The 21,932-nt window shown below is 37.6% G+C and overlaps 1 protein-coding gene across 1 annotated transcript in view; it reads left to right on the plus strand.

Annotated features, from left to right (window-relative positions):
* The window catches only part of COL24A1 (collagen type XXIV alpha 1 chain), a 123,520-nt gene that overhangs the window by 40,550 nt on the left and 61,038 nt on the right, over positions 1 to 21,932 (plus strand). Inside the window, exons 13-20 of the mRNA XM_062497419.1 lie at positions 2,843 to 2,896; positions 5,340 to 5,384; positions 9,185 to 9,238; positions 9,330 to 9,374; positions 9,783 to 9,836; positions 10,464 to 10,517; positions 10,921 to 10,974; positions 17,870 to 17,923. Of these exons, the coding sequence (XP_062353403.1) occupies positions 2,843 to 2,896; positions 5,340 to 5,384; positions 9,185 to 9,238; positions 9,330 to 9,374; positions 9,783 to 9,836; positions 10,464 to 10,517; positions 10,921 to 10,974; positions 17,870 to 17,923 (414 nt within the window). The remainder of the gene's footprint in view (positions 1 to 2,842; positions 2,897 to 5,339; positions 5,385 to 9,184; positions 9,239 to 9,329; positions 9,375 to 9,782; positions 9,837 to 10,463; positions 10,518 to 10,920; positions 10,975 to 17,869; positions 17,924 to 21,932) is intronic.

Genomic DNA, 21,932 nt, shown 5'->3' on the forward strand with positions numbered 1-21,932 from the left:
TGCATTATTTTTATGCATTTTCTGTCCTGTTAGCATGATGAATTTTGCTTTTATTTGGGGGAAGATTTTTACATAGTTTTCTTCTGTCTGTGATTAGTTAAAACCAGTTGTCAATGTGTCAGAAAAGACCTTGTAAATTTTACCAAGAATTCAGTAATCAAGTCCATTGTAACTGTAGAAACAGTTCAGGTTCTGTTATATATTAAAGTTATGAATAATCATCCTTTGTGTGCTTAATAATAATCTTAAATGATAATATTGATTTAAAACAGTTGTTGCACAGTAGTATTATTATATTTCTTCCAGTTTTATACTCTTGTGACTGTTCATTTTGCTTTCATTTTTCTACTAAGATTTTTTTTCAGTATCAGTTCAAAGACACGCTGTTGAGACTGTCATTACAATGACTATATGTGATCTGTCACTTTTCTAACTCTTGCTATGCTGGGATTGTGCTGTATCATTTGTAGTTCAGTGTGGTTGGTAAAACTGTCCCATTGCATCCTTCATTTCCCCTTTGAGGTCTCATTTGTGAGGTTCAAAATAATATATGTGTGTGTTATGACAATTCTGCCTCTTTCAACATCTACCAATGATAGGCAGTACAACCAAATTATGCTGTTTAGGAAAGGGTCATAAATTAATCTTTGGCTTCATCCTCTTAGCTGATAGCTTTTAACAACATAGCCACTCTCAAATATCCATTCTGCATATGTAAAATTTTGCACTACATTTTCAGAGCTGGGGAAAAAAATGACCAGTGGTGTACAACTTGGAGAATCAATTAAATCTGCTTTATTGACCATTGCCTAAGAACCTCTACTTTTTAAATAAGGTGGCAAAAATATGAAGATCTGTATTGTCAGATCTTACAGTTATGGCTATACATTCTTATTTGTGAGTTCTATGATCAGATGCTGAACAAAAAATTCATTGTTGTGAGAGAAATTCCTGTGTTAAGCTTTTCTGAATTAACAGGAGAAAGCAGAAAAAAATCTCTACCTAAAATCAACCCAAAAGATGCTACAGAAGGCTGTCTCAGGTTATTCACATTATCATGCATGATGATGAGAATCAGTAGCTATTCAGTTGTTTCAGTGCATTTTGACAGTGTGCATGCATATATATTTATTCATAAAATATTGCCTTCATTTTTATAGAAGTTTGGCTTGTTACTGAAGCCAAATATGGCTTAAGCAGTGCTTAAACTACTTTGATTTATGATTTTTCCATCTCCTCGATGCAGTTGTACATTGTCTTCCTGACTACTGTTCAAATACTATTGGATGATGATGTACATCCCCCATTCCATTAAGGAAAACACTGCTGTAGCAAGCCCTGAGCTGGGCAGCTGTGTGGATGCCCTGCAAATAAAGTAGCTTAAAAAGGCCAAATGAATTGTACCTTTGACCTGCAGCAGGTTTGAACACAGTCTTACAGAGGTGAAAGGTTAATGCCTCAAAGTACTGTTCCTGATACTCATGGAGTGGTAAAAAGATATTGAAACATTTAAAAGACAAAGAAGGGCATTTCACATAAAATTTATTGTAAGGATAGAATTTGCTCCTTTTTCCCATGGAGATGGATTAGCAATACTCAGGTTCTTTGTGGCTGATTTCTTAAGGTCAGTGCATCTTTCTGTTATCTCAGTACTCTAATAACATTTTTCAGTTCCAAGAAAAGTCTCTTTGGTTTGTGTGCCATAGCTTGGATTTTTCCAGGTACAATCCCTTTCCAGCTTAGTATTTTGTGAATTTTCTGCTAAACTCTTATGTGGTCCTTATACTGTGATTAAAAAAATATTTTGACTTCTCAGTAGATCTGCACTACCTCCCTTCTAATTTCATACAGTGAATACATAGCAATCATGAAAATATTTCATGGTACAGCTTCAAACTAACAGCATGAGTTTCTCGTTAGCTACATATGGCTCTCTCAGTAAAATACTGGCATCTGCCTAACAGTACTAAACTGATAAAAATTAATCTGAAAACCCCTCACACCACCCTTCCATTTGTGCCCCCCCCCCCCCCCCCCAAAAAAAAAAAAATCAGATCACTTTTCCTCAGCAACTTATATGCTTCTGCAGTGGGCAACATTTGAAAGAAGTAAAACAATTTTCAAAACCCGAACAGGAAAGAAGGAAGGAAGATTAGAGCCAGTAAAGTGGGGGAATTCCATTCCATTTTCTTTCTGAAGCAAGAAGTGGAAATTCTATTTTAAGCTTCTATGCTTGACTTGGCAAATCAGATTTCTTTCCTGTTCTGATAATCTAATCTCTGAAGTCAAAACTCTCATAAAATACATGAGACTTTACTGTGTCTTGAGTTATTGTTTCAGTGTCTAGATGCAGACTAAGGCAAATGCTCACATTAGAAAGATGAAAATTTTGATTTCTAATAAATATAAGATTTCATACTGAGATGCCAACCATTAATATTTGGGGATGAATTAAGGAAAGAAGGATAGATGTTTTAGTGGATGTTGAAGCTAACAGGAAAAAAAATTAGTCAAAAATAAAAGGAAAACAGGCTTCAAGAAAACAATTCAGGTAATACTTGTTTAATATTGCTCTTAAAGTTATTCAGTTGTCAGCTTTTTCCATGTGTTTCCATTGTGTATAGTTGTATCATTTTGGGTTTGTGACTTTAGGAGACAAAAAATACCACTCTTCTGTTCATTTGAACTGTGTAGCTGAAACTTTCTGCTTTTCCCATTCCTCCATGACTCTCCCTGTATCTATTTATGATGTCTTCATTCCCCAAACCTATAGGGATTCAGTGTTCAGACCACCGTTCATGTCTTGAATAATGAAGAACAGGTATTTTCTATTCTTCTTTAGGGTTTTCCAGGTGACTTTGGAAATAGAGGCCCCCCTGGTCCAGATGGAAGTCCTGTAAGTATTGAATTGTGTGTTGGTTAACATGATAAAATTAATAAAACTCAATATTAACTCCCCTCCAAAATGAAAGGAGATTTTTGCCTCAAAAGAAATATCTTGAAGGCCACAGGAAAATTCTGGACTGTTAACTTTCCTATGGAAGTTGCTAGGAAACTACTATAATAAGGTAAAAAAGACAAAGAAAATATTCAGAAAGCTGCTGGGAGAATACATTTTCCACTGTTGCATGTGCTGACTGCCTTGAGAATCAGATCTCTCACTGTCCTCATTGCATTGCTGATGAATGCATCTTCAAAAATTGCATTAGATATGACGTTGTGTTGTTTATTTAAACCATTATTCTAAGATCACCTTAACAAAATAGGATTCTGCCTTCATGTAAAACCCCAGCTTTTTGTGTATTTGTGCATTTGATAGCTGATTTCATCCTTTGAACTGCTCCTGAGCACGATGATGCCAGCATGTCACTTAGTGCATTGTAACCAGTGTGGTAAGAGCGTTGTCCTGGCAGTGTGAGCCCTTGCAGTGTGGAGTTCAGCCTGTGGCACAGGCACGTCACTTCACACGCTGCCCTCAAAGGAGCTTTGCTCTCTTGCTCTATTTCTAGGGAAACTCTGGCTGCAGACTCCAAACTCGGGTTTCCTTTGGTGTCAGAAAAGAGTGAAAGGCTTTGGGCAAGAGAAGAGAACAGCAATAAGTGCTGGGTAAAAGAGCAGCTGATTTAAATCATCTTGTATTGTTGGATACTCCTTTGGACACCCCTATCAGTTTGTGTCTAAAGATTTTTCTGATATGGAAGAGAGTCACCAACTAGACAGAGTTTCTTTATTTTTTGAAGGCCTGCCTTGATACCCATCTTAGAAACTTGTTTCAGAATGCTTACATGAATTTTGCTGGTAGGTTCTCAATGTTTGGTGTCAACATTTTGGAGCACAGGAAAAGAATTATTTTGCATTTCTGGTCCCTAAGGCAAAGCTTCCCTTACTGGCATGTCAGGTGATATCAGTATGGTTTGCATCTTGAAAACCCACCCAGGGTTTGAGTGTCACCAACTGCTTTTCAAATTATATTAAAAGGTGAGTTCTGCCTTCCCCTTCTCATACTCCCAATCTCCCTCCATTCCTGATAAAGCAGACATTGTCTTTCCACCAGATCTGCAGAACAGTACTTGAATAGAAACAAGCTCAGAAAGCTTGGATCTGAAATTACAGACTTGCACGTTACAAAGAAGCCTGTTCTACTGCAAGCATTTGCAAACAAGTTCCATCTAATGTGCCAGGACAGCTGCTGCTCTCCCTGCCTCCTGTGACAGGCAGCAGCCCCTGTCAGGCAAGGGGCCAGTGCTGCAGCTGCAGGGGCTGCAGAGCTCATGGCACTTCTACAGAGCCTCTCTGCGAGCTGGCACTGCAGACCTGGGGCTGCCTGGGACGCTGTGGCAGCAGCAGCTTGGGAAAGGAAGACATTTCTTCCCGTATGCTGACTTGACATTAATGGCATTTGTCTCCGTGCCAAATTTCTTCTGCTTAACTGACTGGTGCCATCCTTCATTTCCACAACACCCTCTCATTTCTTTGAGGATGTCAGTCTGCCTTGCAGGACCCTGCTGGGGCATTCAGCTTCCCCTGTGGATAGTTAAGAGCAGGTTGGAGGAGGTGTGTAGGCACCTGAGGAGGGAGGAGAGCACCAAGGTGTCCCCTGTGCCACGTGCAGCAGCCATGTCCAGATGGACACTTTGAGAAGGAGCTGAGATTTGCTTGTGTAAAACTTCCCCTTCCCTGTGGGTGCCAACAGGCTGCAGTGGTGCCTGTGTGTGTTATCCTCTGAGTAGCAGGTCCCAGGTGTGGGGACAGCTTGCATCAGCCATGGTCACCTGGAGGGCTACGATACCTGTTTCACATGGGGCAAAGAGACTTAGCTTAGCAGTTTTTGGCAGTGTTTTGGCCTTTTCTGAGTTAAACTGTAGCAGAGGCAGTAGTGGAGTAATACTGAATTTTTAATTTCTGTATGAAGTACAAATATCATAGTTTGTATCAAAAAATATTTTTTCATAAAGAGAGTGTAGCCTTTAATTTGCAGAGGTCTTTCTACGAACTGAGATGGTGCTCTTATTTTTCAAAGGAATCTTAATAAAATTTTTTCTCACCCTCAAAAAATTGTTTTTTCTTCCTTCCACTTGAAGTATCATAGTAAAAAAAAAAAACACCCTCATATTCCTACATTAATAGCAGAAACATTCCCATGACGCAAATATCTGGTGATCTAATTCCACAATCCAGGGATTTTACTAAGCATATTTCTCTGTACAGTGATCAGCTGTCACTCTTTGGAAACTCTGTAAAAATCAAAACTGACTTGCTTTTTAGATCACTTTTATTTTATCACTGGGATAGTTTTTAATGGTAAAATTCAGATAATCTAAGATTAACTTTCTTTAAAGGGAATTGTTGGTGGTGTTGGTCCTCCTGGATTTCCAGGACTAAGAGTGAGTATACTTTTATTACTTACTTTGATATTGCTGCATTAGAGCATTTTTCTTGTGTGTTTGTGAAATAATAAACAATTATGAAAATTCAAGGACTTAAATGGCCTTTTGTTTTAGATAGCCATGATTTTAAATAATATCAATGTACAGAACTGCTATCGTGTTGCCAGCATGGAACATTTCTGTACTTGCGGTGGATCTGTACACTTGTTTCTCATCCAGGGTGTTTGGGTTTTTTATTTGAAATTACCAAGTTTGCTAGCTTATAGCACTAAAGCCAGTGTGAAAGGTGCAATAGTCTCAGACATTGTAATGACAACAGTCCTTGTTGGTTCCTGAATATGGCTACCAAATTCAAAGCAGAATTAATTTCTAAGAAAAATTACTTTATCATGTTTACAATATCATATTAAATTTTAAAATATGTGTAGAATAAGGCTGTGGTGCTCACTTTGGAATTGCACACAGTAGTTGTATCTATCAGTTGTGCTGGAAAAGCTCTGAGAGTCCTACAGAAGGTGGGAAAGACTTTCATTCTGAGTAGTCTCGCTTGCTTGTTTTTTAAATTCATGTATTTACTCAGAGGATCTCTTAACCTTGATGTTGTCTCAGTCATGTCTGGCTACACAGCCCTGTGTTCTTAACAAGGGAGAAATAACAAGTGTTTACACTTGAAAGCCATGACTGTCTCTTTGTGGTTTTTTTTTTTTTTTTTTGATATCTGCAGATCTGAAACATTCTTGATAAGTTTGTACTTTACACTGATGGTCATCTTACTTTTCCTTTGAAGCACAACAGTTGAGTTCAACTGTTGCTCTTTCTAATTGTGTGTTCATAACAAAAAAACACAAGGAACTCCTGCAAGTCATCCCTTGCTGCCTGATTAGGATTGTTATGGCATTGCTATAGTGAAAACAAAAGCTTGGTCAAGAAAGCTCTGTATCTTCCAGCCTTCCTCATGCAAACAGGATTTTCTGTGTTCTTGTCAGCTGACACAGGCCAATTGGCACACTCTTGAGGCTGGAACTTTCACTCTTGAGAATTTTCTTAGACCTGTGGCTTGTTTTTCTCTTGACTGTTTTTTAATCTCAAAGACTTTGATAATTGTACAAATGTACCTGAGGTTTTTGAAAAAGCCTATTGTGTGTCACTTCCAGAAAGGTGCTATTACTGATTATTTTTACTAAAACTTAGCAGTTTAGGCCTATCTAGAGCTCATGAGCATAAATGTTTGTAGGATCAGAGCATTTTCCTTCTTGCTGAGTTGTAGTCACTTACAGAGAGATTTTTCAATAGTTTTTTTGAAATGGAGAAATAATTTTCAATAACCAGTCTATAGTTTTTGCCACTTATACATACATAGATGGAATATAAACAAAATGAGATATATTTCTTGGGAAAACAAAACAGTTGGTGACGTGTTTAGATTTTGAACAGTATGAAATTAGCAATTGTTTAGAGTGTGAGCTTCATTTGAGTGGCCTCCTCTTGTTTACATGTGGGACTCTCACACGGTTCCATCAACATCGCATTGGTTTCCTCTTTCACATTCAGAGAATTGCAAGAGCTGGGCTTTGTTTCAGAGTTTTTTTATGCAGGACCATTGCATTCTTCAGTCTGTAGCAGAATTTCACCAAGGCCCTGGGGGAGTACCAGGCAACCCCAGCATCCCCAGGTACAGCCTGGCTGGTGCAGCCCTGTTTCTCTCCAAATGGCTCTCTGCTCCCTGGCCTCTGCTTTCTCTTGTCCAGGCAGATGCTAATGGTCATCCAAAACTGAGTAAAGAGCTGCAGTCCTCAGTGTTTGCTCTAAAATACTTAGTCAACCACAACACATCATACTACTACAAGATGCAATATTCAACATGAGATTAAATATCTTTTTCTGGCAGAAACTAAGAGCATCAATTCAAGTAGCTTGTACAGCCCAGCTGTGTGCAGTGTCAAGAGTTAGTTATATTTTTGCCTTTGTTCATGAGAACAATGGCAAAATGAGCAGCATCAGCAAGCTGAGTCCAGTAATTCCTTCCATCCATGATTTTTTTTTTTCTATATACAAAACTGTTGCCAAGTTGAGAGTTTTGGCTGGCTGAGCAGTCAGTCTTTCCAGACTTAGCAAGGCCATGAGTTTTAATAAGATGACGAGTTTCAGAAAATTTGCTGCTAAACACCCAAATTAGTTTTTCTTTTTTATTTATTTTTTTTTCTTTTAAAAAACCCACTTAATACTAGGAAAACATTAGTTTTTCTTTTCTGATATTTTGTCTTTTTGCCAGGAAAAAGCAATTTGGTTTCAGTTTCACTTGTCACATAGAAATGTTGGAAAAGGTACTTTTTCTAGCTGCAGGTTTTATTGATCAGCAAATTTTATCCACAGTGATAAACCTATGTTAACATATAGCAAGGCTATTGTAGGTGGAGAATGATTAAAAAACCTGATAGACTAATTCAACACTTTCAGTTTTATTTTTGTGCAGTTTTAGTTCATTGCTGTTAATTAAGTCACTCAATGTATTTGGAGACTGTGACAGGTGTTTAATGAACCTGAATGTTGTAAATCTGTTTTGGAATTTCTTCCTGTTGCTGTTGTAAGCTAAATTTCCCAGCTCAGTATCCCTCTGTGATTTTCCAATCAATGCTATTGTTACCATAAATGTGGATTTAAACATTCAGTATCATTAATACATAAATGCCTTGCTGAATCAGAGTATGTAGTGGAACTCAGAGATAGCAACATAAACCATTTACTTGATCTGCTAGCATGACAGAATATATCATTGAAGCAGTCATGGAAAGCTGAAGCCATGTAGAGTGGAAATTTTGTTGGGAGCTCTATTAAGCACCATTAAGACACTAAGTGGTTGGTCTAGCTTTATCTTCACTGAGCCATAAGTCTCATGATGGCTGCAGAAGAATGTGGTTTCTAGCATTGCTGGAAGTCTCCAGAGAACAGTGTGTGCTCACCTGGAAATACACAGATGTCCATGTCATCTTTTCCATATCACTCTCAGCAAGTGGCAAAAGATTTCTTTCTTCATATGTGATGTTAAATTCTTTCATAGCCATAGAGAGATAACATTGCCTTTTTGGGATTGTTTTCCCCCCAGGCTCATGCTTTTTCATTAATACTATTGCTGTTCCTGTGCTGATCTTTAAAGATTCTTAATTTTTGTGATTCACTTTTTTTTCCCTGTCGTAAAACTGCCTAAATAAATCCCAGAAAGAAGAGTTGTAGTAAGGACTCTGAAGGTACATTAGAAAAGAAAAGGTTAGCATGCCCATTGGAGCATAGGTTTGATTCTGCACACTTGGTATGTAGAGTCACATCTCTTTCTTTTTTTTTTCTTTTTCTTTTAACTCATACGAGTCACTGATAGATGATAAATTGAGTAAAATATAAAAGGCCCCTTTTAATTGCCTTACTCATCATAGAATAATTTCTTTAAGCCAAATTTGATGCCTACAAGGAAGTGCTGTTATGTAACCCTAAGGACAGCAGCAATGGCCACTGAATGTGCATCTGCAGTACAAAAGGATGTTTCCTTAATTTGCATTGCCTAATGCACTGTGATCATCTCTTGAATTTTTAATCTACTGGAGAAGAGGCAAGTTTTTTCTCATGTTTCTGCCGATGATGTTGGGAATTGACGTATGATACCCACACCTTTTTTTCCCCCCTAAGAAATTAACCTAAAAAATATTTTGGTTTCTCTCTGTGGTGCAGAAAAATGGTGCATTCTATTAGGAGTCTTTAAGTTAAGTCTTTCACCAAATGCAGTGACTTTTCTTGCTGTTTGATAGGGAGACATCGGGCCAGCAGGACCGAGTGGACCATCAGGAATTCCAGGGCCCACGGTATGGTATTTAATCATCCCACAGCCAGGTGCCTATGCTGCTTTCCAAATTATAGTCAAACATTGGATTTATGTTTTCTTTATTTTGACAGGGTTTCCCAGGGAGTATGGGGCAGCCTGGAATGAAAGGTGATAAGGTGATTTAAATGTTTTCATTATCTTGGAGATGTACAGTTCTTTCAGGCTCCCTTCATTAAAACTTGAGCATAATGTACTTGGCAAAGCCTTCCCTTTTTTGTGTGTGGTTTTTTTTTTGTCTTCTGACTTTTATTTTTTAAAATTGTCAGACTCATGATCTGAGTCTGACAAAAGTTTAGACAAATATTTTTCTGAACAGAACACTGACTATTGAACATAATAATATCCAGGCCTGTGTCTATGGTTTTTCCTGGAAGAGGTATTTCAGTGCAACACCTTACATTGTCAAAGATCTGTGTTAATTTTAAACTGTGAATATTGAATTAATCTTTCTCACTCTCTATTTCTGTAAACTATGCCTTTTTAAGCCACTTACATAAGTCCATATAAAATTATATGTTGTTTAGGGTGAAAATGGCCTTGCAGGAGAGCCAGGAGATCAAGGGTACCCCGGAGACAAGGTATGTTATAATTGCATTGTTTTACAAAATTATCAAATTTCAGCAACTTTATCAGGCTTATGAGTCTCTTAAAATGCACCAGGTCGGTTGCATAGAAGTAGAATGCAGTAAGAAAACTTTCTGGATATCACTTAAATAATGTATTTTTAATAGATTCTGTGCTAATTAAAACTCAGTTGTGGAAAGTGTCAACAAAGACAAGTAAAGGGCACAGGAGGAATTCTGGCAGCTGTGTGTATAGAGATGCATCCAACAAGGATTATAGTGTGATCTCAGTCTTTCTAAGGAACTGGTATAAAAGGTATTTTTCCCTTGACCCTTGAAGTTCATCTGCACCTCACCTGGACCTGCTGTGGTTAGCAGCAGCACACGGTCTGGCATGCTTAGTCACATCATCAAACTGAGATAAATAAAGATCTTCTTTCCTGTTTGGCTGGTACATCAGAACTCACTGAAATAGCACATCCTGTGAGAACCCATTTGATGCAAGTTGAATGTTAGGAGATAGTTTTCAACCTGCGGAATTCTTTTGAAGCCTGTTTCAGATGTCAAAATATAGCAATTTATTGCTTCCAACATAACACAACAGTTGATTTTCATGTGTATTTAATAGTATTCTTTTTTCAGGGTTCTCTTGGTTTACCAGGACCCCCAGGGATCAGAGGAAAACCAGGACCCCCAGTAAGTTTGCACATCAAATTTTGCTCTCAGTATATCACTTGATATTTTATATTACTGTTGGTATTTGACACTTCTCTGTAATTGTTACATTCAGAGTGCTTGTAATCCTTTAGGAGTGACCTAATTCAAAATGCACAAAGAATAAGGTCTAAGAAATAAGGCTTTTCTTTCTAATGACTGGTGTTAGTGAGCAAGTCAAATCCTAAGACTGGACACTTTATTACAATGATCAGTATATGTGTCAAATTTTAATAGTGTCCACAGTGAGGCAGGTATAAATTTCCTATTTAGTGAAAAAGTAATCTGTTGGCCTTTTTGTTGTTACATGCTTTTAAAATCTTCATAACCATCTGTTGTTATAAAGAAATTATCAGAAATCTTAACTGTTTGGATTTTTTTCAAGGGGAAAATTGGAGAACCTGGACCCCATGGACCATTAGGTCCTCAGGGACCTGAGGTAAGAAATTGCTTGATAGCAGTAAATTGCATGCCAGTTCTAAATTATGGAAAGAAGAGGTAAATGGGTTTGCTTCCTAAAAGAAGCAAGAGTGTGTTCTTAATTGAATTAGGAAAATCTTTTTATTCTGTCATATTTGATGAATTCTTTCTCCTTCATAAACTAGATGAAGATCCCAGCTCATAATTTTTTTCTGCAAAATATTTATGTACAGGGTCTTTGAATACAAAGTAGTTCTTCATTTGCTTATGTGATTAGGATTTGCTGTCTCTTGAATCCTGTTGTTATGGGATACACCTGGAGTGAGACTCAAGTGATTTGTCAGGAACACTTCCCTTTGTAAATATTGAAAGTTGTTTATAAATGTGATTTTCCAGGCCTGGTTGCATACTTATCATTTACAAGAAACACAAAGAATAAACACCAGTTACCTGGGGAGCATTGCCAAGCTGCTGAATCTAGAAGTGAAGTTTCCAAAGAACTCCTTAGTGCTAAGGAAGTCTACACAGAAACTGTCAGTCTCCAAATTGTCCCATTTTGGTGCTTTTTTGCATTTATACCACAGGCTTTAAGGAAAAATCCTGTGGTCTGTATCAGAAAGACATGTTTATACACAGACACATGTATTTTCTGGAGAGATGAAAGCAGAAATTTTGGATTGTTCTTTCTAATCAGCCTCTTGCAATGAATGCATTTTGGGTTTTGTGTGGTTTGTGGTGGCATTTCTTTGTTCGGGGCTTTTCTTTTAAAAAAAATACAATGAATGGAAGTGATATCCTAGCAATGATCTTTTTTCTGCCCTTACATGAGTTTATCTCCTCAAAGCAAGGCTTTATGTTCCTAATTTCCTATTAGGCAAAAGCCCTTGCTGAGAGAAAACTCACTGGAAAGTAGAATTGTAGCAATACAAGCTGGTCTTGTCAGAAGAATAAACCTCTCTGGTTTAGTCAGAGGGTGTGCAGAAGACACAAAGCCTGTGCAAGTTGTCCACATCTGCCACCCTCTGTGGCTCAGAATTTTAGATTTTTCAAGCCTCTTCGTTGTTAACAAAAGAGTTCCTTGCATGGTGTCTTTGCACAGCTTCCAGCAAGGGACACCTGAAGCAGTTTAATCCCAAATTGTTGTCTCCAGGCCTGTGTCCTGCTGCCTCTGCTGGTAGTCCTTCATTGTTCCTATTCCAGCACAGACATGCTCCTCTTTTGTGTCTGGAGAAAAGACCATTGTTCTGTGCTGCTTACCCTCAGGGCAGGTATGGATGGGAATCTCTGTCTGAAAAGCTCACCATTTCCCCTTGTTCAGGAGGGCAGAATTGCTTCATCATTAGAAGGCAAATAAAGTACATGATGCTAGGTAATTAAAACTTGAGTGACCAGGTACTTCTTTTTGAGTAATTGTCACAAAATGGCAGGTTTAAAACTACATGTAAATCAATGTATCTCTTAAATTCAGCCATGCAAGACAGGTCCAAATAAAGTAAAAGAGATTTTCCCAACTTTTAACTACATAAAAATATGGTCACCATATGGCAAAATAGCAACAAAAGGGATGTAGGGTAGCAGCATGCTTGGATTTTTTACAAATTGAAGATACTAGAAGTTCTATAATAAAAGGAATTTAAAATAAGCAGCTTAAAACTGAAGTGTATGTTGCCCTCCTGTTACACTGTCTTATAAAAATAAGCTAGTTGTTATTGCCAGAAGTTATTTAGACCCGACTGAATATATGAAGTATGAGCAAATAATGTAGATTTTTCCGTAGGAAAAGCCTGCTGTCATATGTCTGATCATGTCTCTTCTTCCAAAACCAGGTAGCTAGCAGGTCAGACAGGGCTGCTTTCCTTGCTCCTGTTTTATTATCTGAATGGTCAGACTTCCTGTGACCCCGTGTAGAAAAAATGTTTTATATCATATACTAAATCTTTCCTTGATTTTTCTAGAAATAGAAGAATGTGATGAATTAGTGTCTTACAAGGAGAGTACTTTGAATTTGGTATAGATGTGACAATCCATGCCATGTGCCTTCTACAAGAGATTTTATTTTAAAAAACTCCAAAACCAAACCTATATTGGGATTTGTTGGACCTTGCTGTGAGCAGAAGGAATAAGGCTGTGTCTGCCCAGTGGCAGGCACCTCTCAGACTCTACTTCCAGCTATTTCTCCTTCGTTCAAAATTTAAGACAGTGGGATTTATAAATATGTCCTGTCCCCATTTGTTTTAGGTACATGTGAAATAAGAAACTGGGGATCTTTTGATCTTTCCAGTTACATATTTGAGTGTTTCATTTCCAAAAATAAAGAATAAGTAGTTCTATCCCTGTTTTTCTTCCCATGTGGGCTGCTGTAACTCTGGCACTGCAGCAGCTGAAGTCTGTAAACTCTCTCTGCACACAGTGGTGGGAGCAGGGCAGGCAGACTCTCATCATCATCACAGGGTTTTGTGGTTTTAAATGCAGATCACCAGGGAATTGCTTCCTAAATCTTTCCTCCACAGCCGTGCAGCCAGGGTGCACCAGGTCAGAATTGAGATAAGCCAACCCCCTATAGCCAGGGTCACTTGGAGACCTGCAGTGCTCATGGCAGGAGAGGCAGAAGGAGGCACAGAGCTCTCACTCTCTGGGTGGCTGGACAAGGGTTGGCTGCCAAGTGATTTTTTTCAGTGCAGGAGTCCAGCAGGGTCAAGCCAAATTCTCTTCTGGGTATGTTTCTCCAGAGCCAGGGTCTGCTGCGTGCCTGGATGTCTGCTGCTCACTGGATATACTCAGTGAACTCTATATGGAGTGTATTCTTCATCACTTGACACATTGTGCTGCTTTGTCATGCATCTGAAAATGAACCCCCAAAATAGAAAATTTCTGTAGAGCTTTGTTTTATTAGAATGACATCTGGAAAATGCTGATCTGACTGTTTTGACCCCCGGTGTCTCAGTTTACTGTGTACAATGAAGTATGCAGTGCTTATTGTTAATGTGAATGAAATTAGACAAGCCTTTAACAGGCTTCCACATGTATTCAGAATACTTTATAGTTAAATTTTGCTCTAGGAATTGCATTTAATTATCCCCTCAAAATGAGGGCGATAGTTCCCTTCAGATGTGTCTTCAGAGTGTTATAAATAGATTTCATCAGAAACAGAGAGAATTAGTCATTATCTTCAATGAAACCTTTTTCATCTGTGCAGTATTTTGATCTGAAGTCATTAGCTTATTCCTTCAGGAAGGTACTTGTATGGGACTTACCTGGTGTGTTTCATGCTCAAGGCAGTAGCTTTACAAAAGAAAAGGACACATTCAAATAATAGTCAAGAGTAAAAATGCACGCACTTTGTAAGTGAAATCAGTGGCTGCTTTGAGGTGTTCATTTAGCAAAAACTTTTTAGTGCATGTTTCATATGCACTATCACATGATTTTTTGAGTTTTTGCAAACAATGCCAGGTGTGCAGTCATAATATAACTGTCTGTTTCAATATTGCATCAAATAACTAGCATGCAGAGTATTTGTAGGAAATAGAGAAATAAATATAATTTCAAAGCTGAATTAATTGCATGTTCTGGCATCTATCTGAGGAACTGCTCTTGTTGTAGAATTGCTTATACTCTCTACATGCCTTTGCATGGAATCTTCATCTAGTCCTTTCCTGAATAATAAGCACTTACTGGGGAATTGTAGTATTTTTGCAGATACCTTCCTTTTGTGATTTGATTATAATAATTAGTAATTAATCTCCAGTAAGGTGTCTTGTTGAAGTTCAGTAGCTACATCATTTCAGTCTTGGTTCTGAAAATTTATTCTGAATTCTCATTGAAATTAATTGCAACCCGTGATTGAATGAACTCCTACTGGAGAAGGGAAACCTGGTGACTGAAGGGACTGCTGCAGTCCCTGGAGACATTCTCCCTCCACAGTGCCCTTCCACCAGTGTTTGTCCTGGTCCCCTGAGGACAGCCAAGGGCATGAAGATGGGTGGTCAGTGATGCTGGCAAATGTCATGTGAAAACAGTTTGAAGTGGGATTCTGCAAATGTGAGAGAATTCCCCATGGAAATGGAGTGCAAGGTTTCATTATGTCTCAATATTTCTGATATTCTGCTTCCATATTAGCAGCCACACAGAAAAACAAAAGAAAAGCAAAATCTTTGGCAGAGTGCTCATCTCTGGGGCACTGAGACATGCCCCAGTATAGTAGCAATTGGTCATCTCTGCAATTTTTTGAAGTTAAACATCATGCAGATAATTGAGAGCACTAAATATGTTAGTTTTATATTTAAGTGTTCACTTAAAAAAAGCAACACTTCCACAGCAAGATTAAAGCCCATTTCTGTTAAGATAGGTTCAGGTTTTGCTGATGCCACAATTCTTTTGATTAAATGAAGTGGATTCTAAAGTGCTTTGCTGGCAAAAGACCACATCTGTAGCAAGATTTAAAAAATAATTTGTATCCTACCAGCTGCTAGGCTTCTTGCTGATGGAAATTAAGACTGCATTTCCTTAGAAGAAGTTTTAATACCAAGGGCTGTTTTGTTTTGAATAGTCTCTGCTGAAAACTACATTGCAGCTGGAAAGGAAACATTAATCTCCTGGCCTTTCACTTATGGAAGAATAATGAATTTTTTATCTGGAGTAACTTCCCAGGGAGCTGGCTGCTGAATAACTCATGGAAATTGAGGTATTGCTAGAGAGAGATCACACTTCACTGCAAGGAATCTGAATGGCATGTGCCATTGCTGAGGTGTTTCAAGAGCTTCTTCCTTCCAGAGTTCATTCTTTTTCTGGAATTGTTTAAAGTGCCTGTTTGTGTCCTGGATTATTGCATTTATTTCATCAATTATTAATGTGAGAACATCTTAGAAGCAGTGTTCTAATACTGTCATAGTTTCTGCCTTTTCTCCGTGGTTGTGCTCAAGAAGAAAACTCTTAATCCATCTTCACAGAAAAGATAAAAATTTTGAGGATTTAAAATTTTCAAATGCATTGTTTAGTGTTGATGTTCTCAGGCCAGTAATGCTCTTGTACCCTAAAACTTTGCCTGTCATGAGAAGATTTCAAAATACCATGTTTGTTCTATCTGCAATAGTACTTGTCCACACCTACACCTCATGGTCCTTCCTGAATTCCCTCAAAAAAATTTAAATAAATCAATAAAGTAGATCTGTTCCTTTATAAAAGCATTAGAATATTTATCAATTAACATATTTCTAGGCATATTGTTTTCTGGAATGTTCATTGCCAAGAGGAAATAGTCTGTGTCAGCATTCAGCATTTGTTCACACATTAGAAACATAAAGATTTACAGGTATATTAAACAACCCACCCCTTGGTAACTGCTTAAGGTCTATAAATAAGTGAATTTTAAATTAAGAAAGGACAAGCTAAAAAATTCCAATGAATTGACCTAACTCTTCAATGTATTTCAGTAGATAGTGGTGGCCAGGATTAAAAAAAATAACCCTCCTCTTTTGAACTGCATAGACGTCAAGGGTGATGCAACTGAGTGTTTTAGGTGTGAGTCTCAGGACCCTGGTCACATGTGAGTAATATTCTCTGTGCCACCTAGAGGCATGTTGGAATTGTTGCACAGCTCTGCTTGCAATTGCTGCTTTATGGCAAAAAAAAAAAAGGAAACCACATGATGTATTGTGAAATGTTGAGTGTTAGAGTTGTTCCCATCTTTGGAAAATTCGGATCATTTTTACTCTTTAGTGGCTTTCTTTTAGACTCACTAGCATCCAAATGCTAAACGTGTTTTTAAAAAAATTGTTCTGTGTATGTGCTTTTTTTTTTTCCATTATTGGAAAAAGATGCATACATTTTAATCTGTAATGATTTTCACTTAATGAAGAAGGAAACTTGTTTTCCGTAGTGGTAGACCATGGGTTTGCTTAGATGTAGTAATAAATATTTTGCTCAGAGGAAGTGGGAGTTTTGCTGTTTTCAGATGGTCAAACTGTAATGAAACGTGAAAGTTTATTTAAAAAGCAAAATTAACCTTCTATCTTGGCAGGGGACTGAATGAGCAGGGTGTAACTAAAGGGTCAATTACCAATGCTTTATTTTATCCTACACAGATGTAAAGATCATGTACCCTCTCTGGATATTTATGAAATTTAACTCACTACTGCACTGCATAAAGGATAGCCGCACCATTTTTTTTCCCCTTAAAATATACTCATTTCTTCTAAAGCAATCTAGCTGTAGCTGAATTCCTGTGACACAGAAGCTTCCTCATGGTGTCCCAACTCAGCTCTTGCTGGCCAGGTGGTTTGCAGTGATAATTTTAGTTGATTCATTTTCTGTATGCATTTATGTTTTCTTTAGTAACAGCTTGACCTATACTGGGTACACTTGTATTTCACAAAGACCTGCTCTGAATAGTGCTGCATGCTGGTGACCTTCAGTTAATGCCAGCCAGACCTCAATTATCTCCTGCTGATTTGGAGGCAAAAGGCTCCTTACCTTTTTCTTTATCTTTCAGTGATATACTCCTTAACCTCTGGCCATGGATTAAAGGGCTTCAGCTGCTCTCTAAACTTTATTTAAAAAATAGTTGAATTCATAAGTGCAGGACCTGGTGCTGGCTGCTTGGTGGTGATTTTTTTTGTGCCTCCAAACAAGTCCAGTGGTTTAATTTCAAACATTGCTTAGCAGATATAAAGTCTTATCCTAAGAGAAATTAAATCCATGCTGACATCTGTTAAATTGAGTTTAATGAAAACTGCCTAAAATCTGTCATTTATCCAAGTCCTTTCAAGGAAACATAATGGATTTTGACATTTTTTGGGATGGTAGAACAAATTTATTTCTTGTCTCTCTGACTCAGGTTTATTAAATGAATGAACAGAATCACAAGTACATTGAAAACATTCCTACTCTGCAATTATTTGTCTGTATTATTTCTTTAGGGTTTTCCAGGAGATATTGGTGTACCTGGATTAAATGGCCCTGAAGGTCCTAAGGTAAGATTGTATAAAAACCTATTAAAAATACCAGTAAATAGTGTTCATCTCTGAGGAAAGGGTGCTGGGAGATGGACACTGGCATTATGACAGTAAGATTACTGTCAGAAGGCAGTCCTTTGCCTCAGGTATTTATATGAGGAAATTATTTGGATGTTTAATGCTGTCCACACAGTTGTGAGACTAATTACTGTGTTAGGTGGAAGCATATAATGGCAAAATAAGTTTGAGAAAATGCAATGTAGCTAGAAAGTAGCATATATTTCATCAGCATTTTACTAGAATGAAGGCCAAATGTATGCAGATCTTTGTATTACTCGGGTTCTGCCTGTACTAAAAATTGTTTTAAACAATTTTTAAAAGAAATAGTAGTTGAAGATATAGAAAACCTACAAAATTCATGTGCCAGATTAAATTTTGGATAAAATAATAGGTATAACAATAAATAATAAAATTTATCTATGAAATTGTGCCAGAATAATTTAGCTTTTGCTCTTTAAGTAGACTAAGGTTTTAGACCAAAATTAGGCAGTAAGTCACATGGATAGAATTTTCAATGAAGCTTTGAATAAAAGCAGATATAGGAAATTTTTGTTGAATTGGAAATGGTAGAAACCAATATAAAAAGTGCAGGTGGCTCAGAAATTAACCCAGAGGAAAATGATTTAATAATATCTAAAGATCAGCTACTTGTTGAAAGGCAAGCACCAGTGATGTTCCTCACTCATCAGCCTTGGGACTATTCTTACATTGTGTTTTCTGTGGTAAATAGGCAAAATTGTAGCAGAATTAAACCTGTATATGAAACAAAGTTGAGCATCTTTAGACTATCTAAAAAATTATTTTTTGCTAATTTGTTCTACTTCAGTTATTTCAGATAGATTCATGCAATGACTAAAACAATAAATCCTGTTATAAACTTAGACCTAAGACATTGCCAGTTCTCTCTGAAATGAAAGCACAATAATGCAGTTAGAAACTAAATGAAATTGTAGAACACATGAGGCAAGATGTCTCATTTATGCCACTGCTCAAAGGACATGATGAAGTGAGACTAGAGGCAGAAGTAATACTTGAATGGCTTTATTTTGAGAGACAGTTTGTTTATTAGACCAGAATGAAGGCCTTTTTTGATCTTTAAGTGAATCAGACATCAGAAAGTGCAAAAGAACTGTGCTAGACCAACAATAGAATTTCTCCAAGAAAAATCATACAGGTTGTCTATGAATAAACAGGCATGGAAATTACAATATTTTCTATCAACAGAGTTGTGAAATTCTGTAGCAGACTACTCAAGAAAATCTAGGATGGGGAGCAGTAAATAGTTTAAAGATATGGTCTTATTTGTACCCAGAACTGTCTAACAATACCTCCATGCTAAAGGAGATCATTCTTAAGAACCTCTCAAATAATCCAGTTGCTGAAGCCAGAGCCAATATTTTTTGTATCTCTTATCATTCCACTGCGTCCACAGCCTTTTACCAAAATAGACATGAACTGACTGGGAAGGCTGAGAGCTAGTTATCTGATGGGGCAAATTGAGGAGAAGATAAAATGTGTTTTTAGAGGGTGTCCACCTTCAATTGTGTTTTATTGCTAATTTGTTTATATGCATGCATGCGTAACACTAGCAGCCTTGTATGAACGAGTTTGTCCAACCATTGCAGTGAGTGTTGCTCTTGTTTCTGAGTTACCAGGGTGTTGACAAAAAACACCCCTGTGGTGATGAAAGACACTGTCTAGGGAAAATACCAGAAGAGAAATGCAAAAATTCTTGAAAACTGCAATACAGATTTAGTTGTCCAAGGTTATACATGAATGATGTAACAGATCTAATCCCTGCTGCTCAGTTTGTTCAGTGAGATCCTATTGTTGCACGTTATATCCGAGGAGTCTTTGTTAGAATTCTGTTGATGTTTAATACATAGGTGGCTGATTTGTTGCCTTTTCACAGATTCCAGAGGAAAAAGGTTACTAAGAGGTGGACTACAAAGTTTGAGTCTCCATGTTCCTTTGTTACAGCAATTACACAACTGAACCAGTTTTGGTGCTCTCCAGCACATTTGGTACTGGAGAGAAAAGGTTTAGGTAGCCTGCTCTAGTCAGGGAGAACTGATGGCTTACATTTGAAAAGAAGGATTACCAAACTGGAACAACTCTTATACTGCTCCCAGTATTGAGGGAGAAGGTCTGCATAACTTTGGAAGTGTTTGGCTTTTGGGATTCCCAGCTGCCTTGAGTTGACTGCAGTTCTAAAATATTCCTCCAGCTTTTATTTTTAGAAAACTGTTCTCACTATGCTGCTATTTTCCTCATGTTTTTGTTTATGCTTCCTCAGAAGCACTACCCATTTTAAAAGCCAAGAAAGCAGGGTAAGCTTTATTTTTTAGCAGTTGGTGTGGGATAAATCCAACTTCTTACAAGTTTAAGCTCTATTGAGTGTGATCAGTTGTCTCTAAATGCCTATAGGAGGTCTGGATTGTAAATTTTCCCCCAAATTAGTGAAATAATCAACAAAACTGATCTCTCTAAGTCAATGTTCAAAGGATTTATTATGTAATTTGGTCTACAGAATATTACTTAGCTTGGGAAAAAATATTTTAGAAGCTATTTGGTCTTCATCCACCACTAATTAAAAAAGATAATAAAACAGGATTTTTTTTGAAAAGGGAATAAGAATGTTTTTAAGGAGGTCTGAAATAACTCTGTTTGTTCCCTATGTTATCCTTTGTAAGTATTTATGCTCTTTAACCAAGAAAAGTGAGAGGAAAGATGGTCAGGATATGCTGACTACCACTGTAGTTGTTCCAGCAGTGTGTGCTGTGCCATGGAAGAAGCCAAGAGCTTCCTCCCCCTGTTAAATTATGTTTGTTTGTATGACACATTTCAGTAAAGTGATTATTAAGAGTTTCACCTCTTCTGGAAGGGATGGTCAACTAGGAAGTTATATATATGAAATACAGGATACCCCATTTGCTGACTCCCGGGTTTTACCCCAGAAGCTTGGGCACATGTGTGATGACTATGCTCATTTTCTATTTTTGCCTGAAACCCCAAGGAGGAGATGGAAATGTCATTTAGTATTAATATTCAGTTTGCAGTCTGGAACTTCTTTCTGGATTCAGTGAAGTGCAGTGGAAGGGTGTGTAGAGTAGCAGTGCAGCTGCCATTTCCACTGTGCAGTTACTTCGCACTGAAATCCTTGTCTCCTAACAGGCTTTGCGGTCAGAATAAAAAAACAGGTATGCCAATGAGAAAATGTCATTATTAACCATAGAAGAATATTACATCTGTGGTGCTGCTGAAAGCCCTCCTGTCCCTTCTGTGGTGGTCTGTCAACCAGCACCCCACCCCAGTCCTTCCCAGACTGATGGGCTCTTCGATGAAACTCACTGCCTTAGGATGCCCTGTTCCATTTTTCTCTTCAACTTTATTTGCCTGCTGAGTAAATTGTTACTGGACCAATGTATAGACTTGAGCTTCATTACTACACAGTTAATAAGGCTTACACTTTCCTACCATTGCTTTCTTCAGAGGGTAATCATATCTCTCCCAAAGGACAGTTTCTTTGTTCTTGTTGCTTTATCTGATATTGCTACAATCAAGTTTCCCAGAACATTAATATGTTTACAGATTTATTTTTTTTTTGTACTATGCCAGGTCAAGTGCTTTTTCCCAATTATCCCATTGCAACTGGGATGCCCAAGGTTTTTGATACACTGCTAGTCCAAATTCTTTTTAACAAAGTTTTGAAAACGATGGTGTGAGCAGTCATGTAAACTCTGAGCTGGCAGAGTTTAAGGTGCTTTATCTCTGACTAGCTGATTATAATCCCAATAGAAAAGTAAGGGCTGAAAATCACAAGCAGTTTTGGACAAGCTAGTGGTCTAAATTCACTTTGTAGTTTCTTTCTATTGCAATGTTGTCAACCCAGGTTATTCCAAAGACTACCCTAATACATGATCTGCACATTGCTGATGCCTTAATCTTAATATGTTAGTGTGCTTTA

Source organism: Cinclus cinclus, chromosome 8, assembly GCF_963662255.1.
Source record: "Cinclus cinclus chromosome 8, bCinCin1.1, whole genome shotgun sequence".
In the NCBI taxonomy this organism is placed as follows: Eukaryota; Metazoa; Chordata; class Aves; order Passeriformes; family Cinclidae; genus Cinclus; species Cinclus cinclus.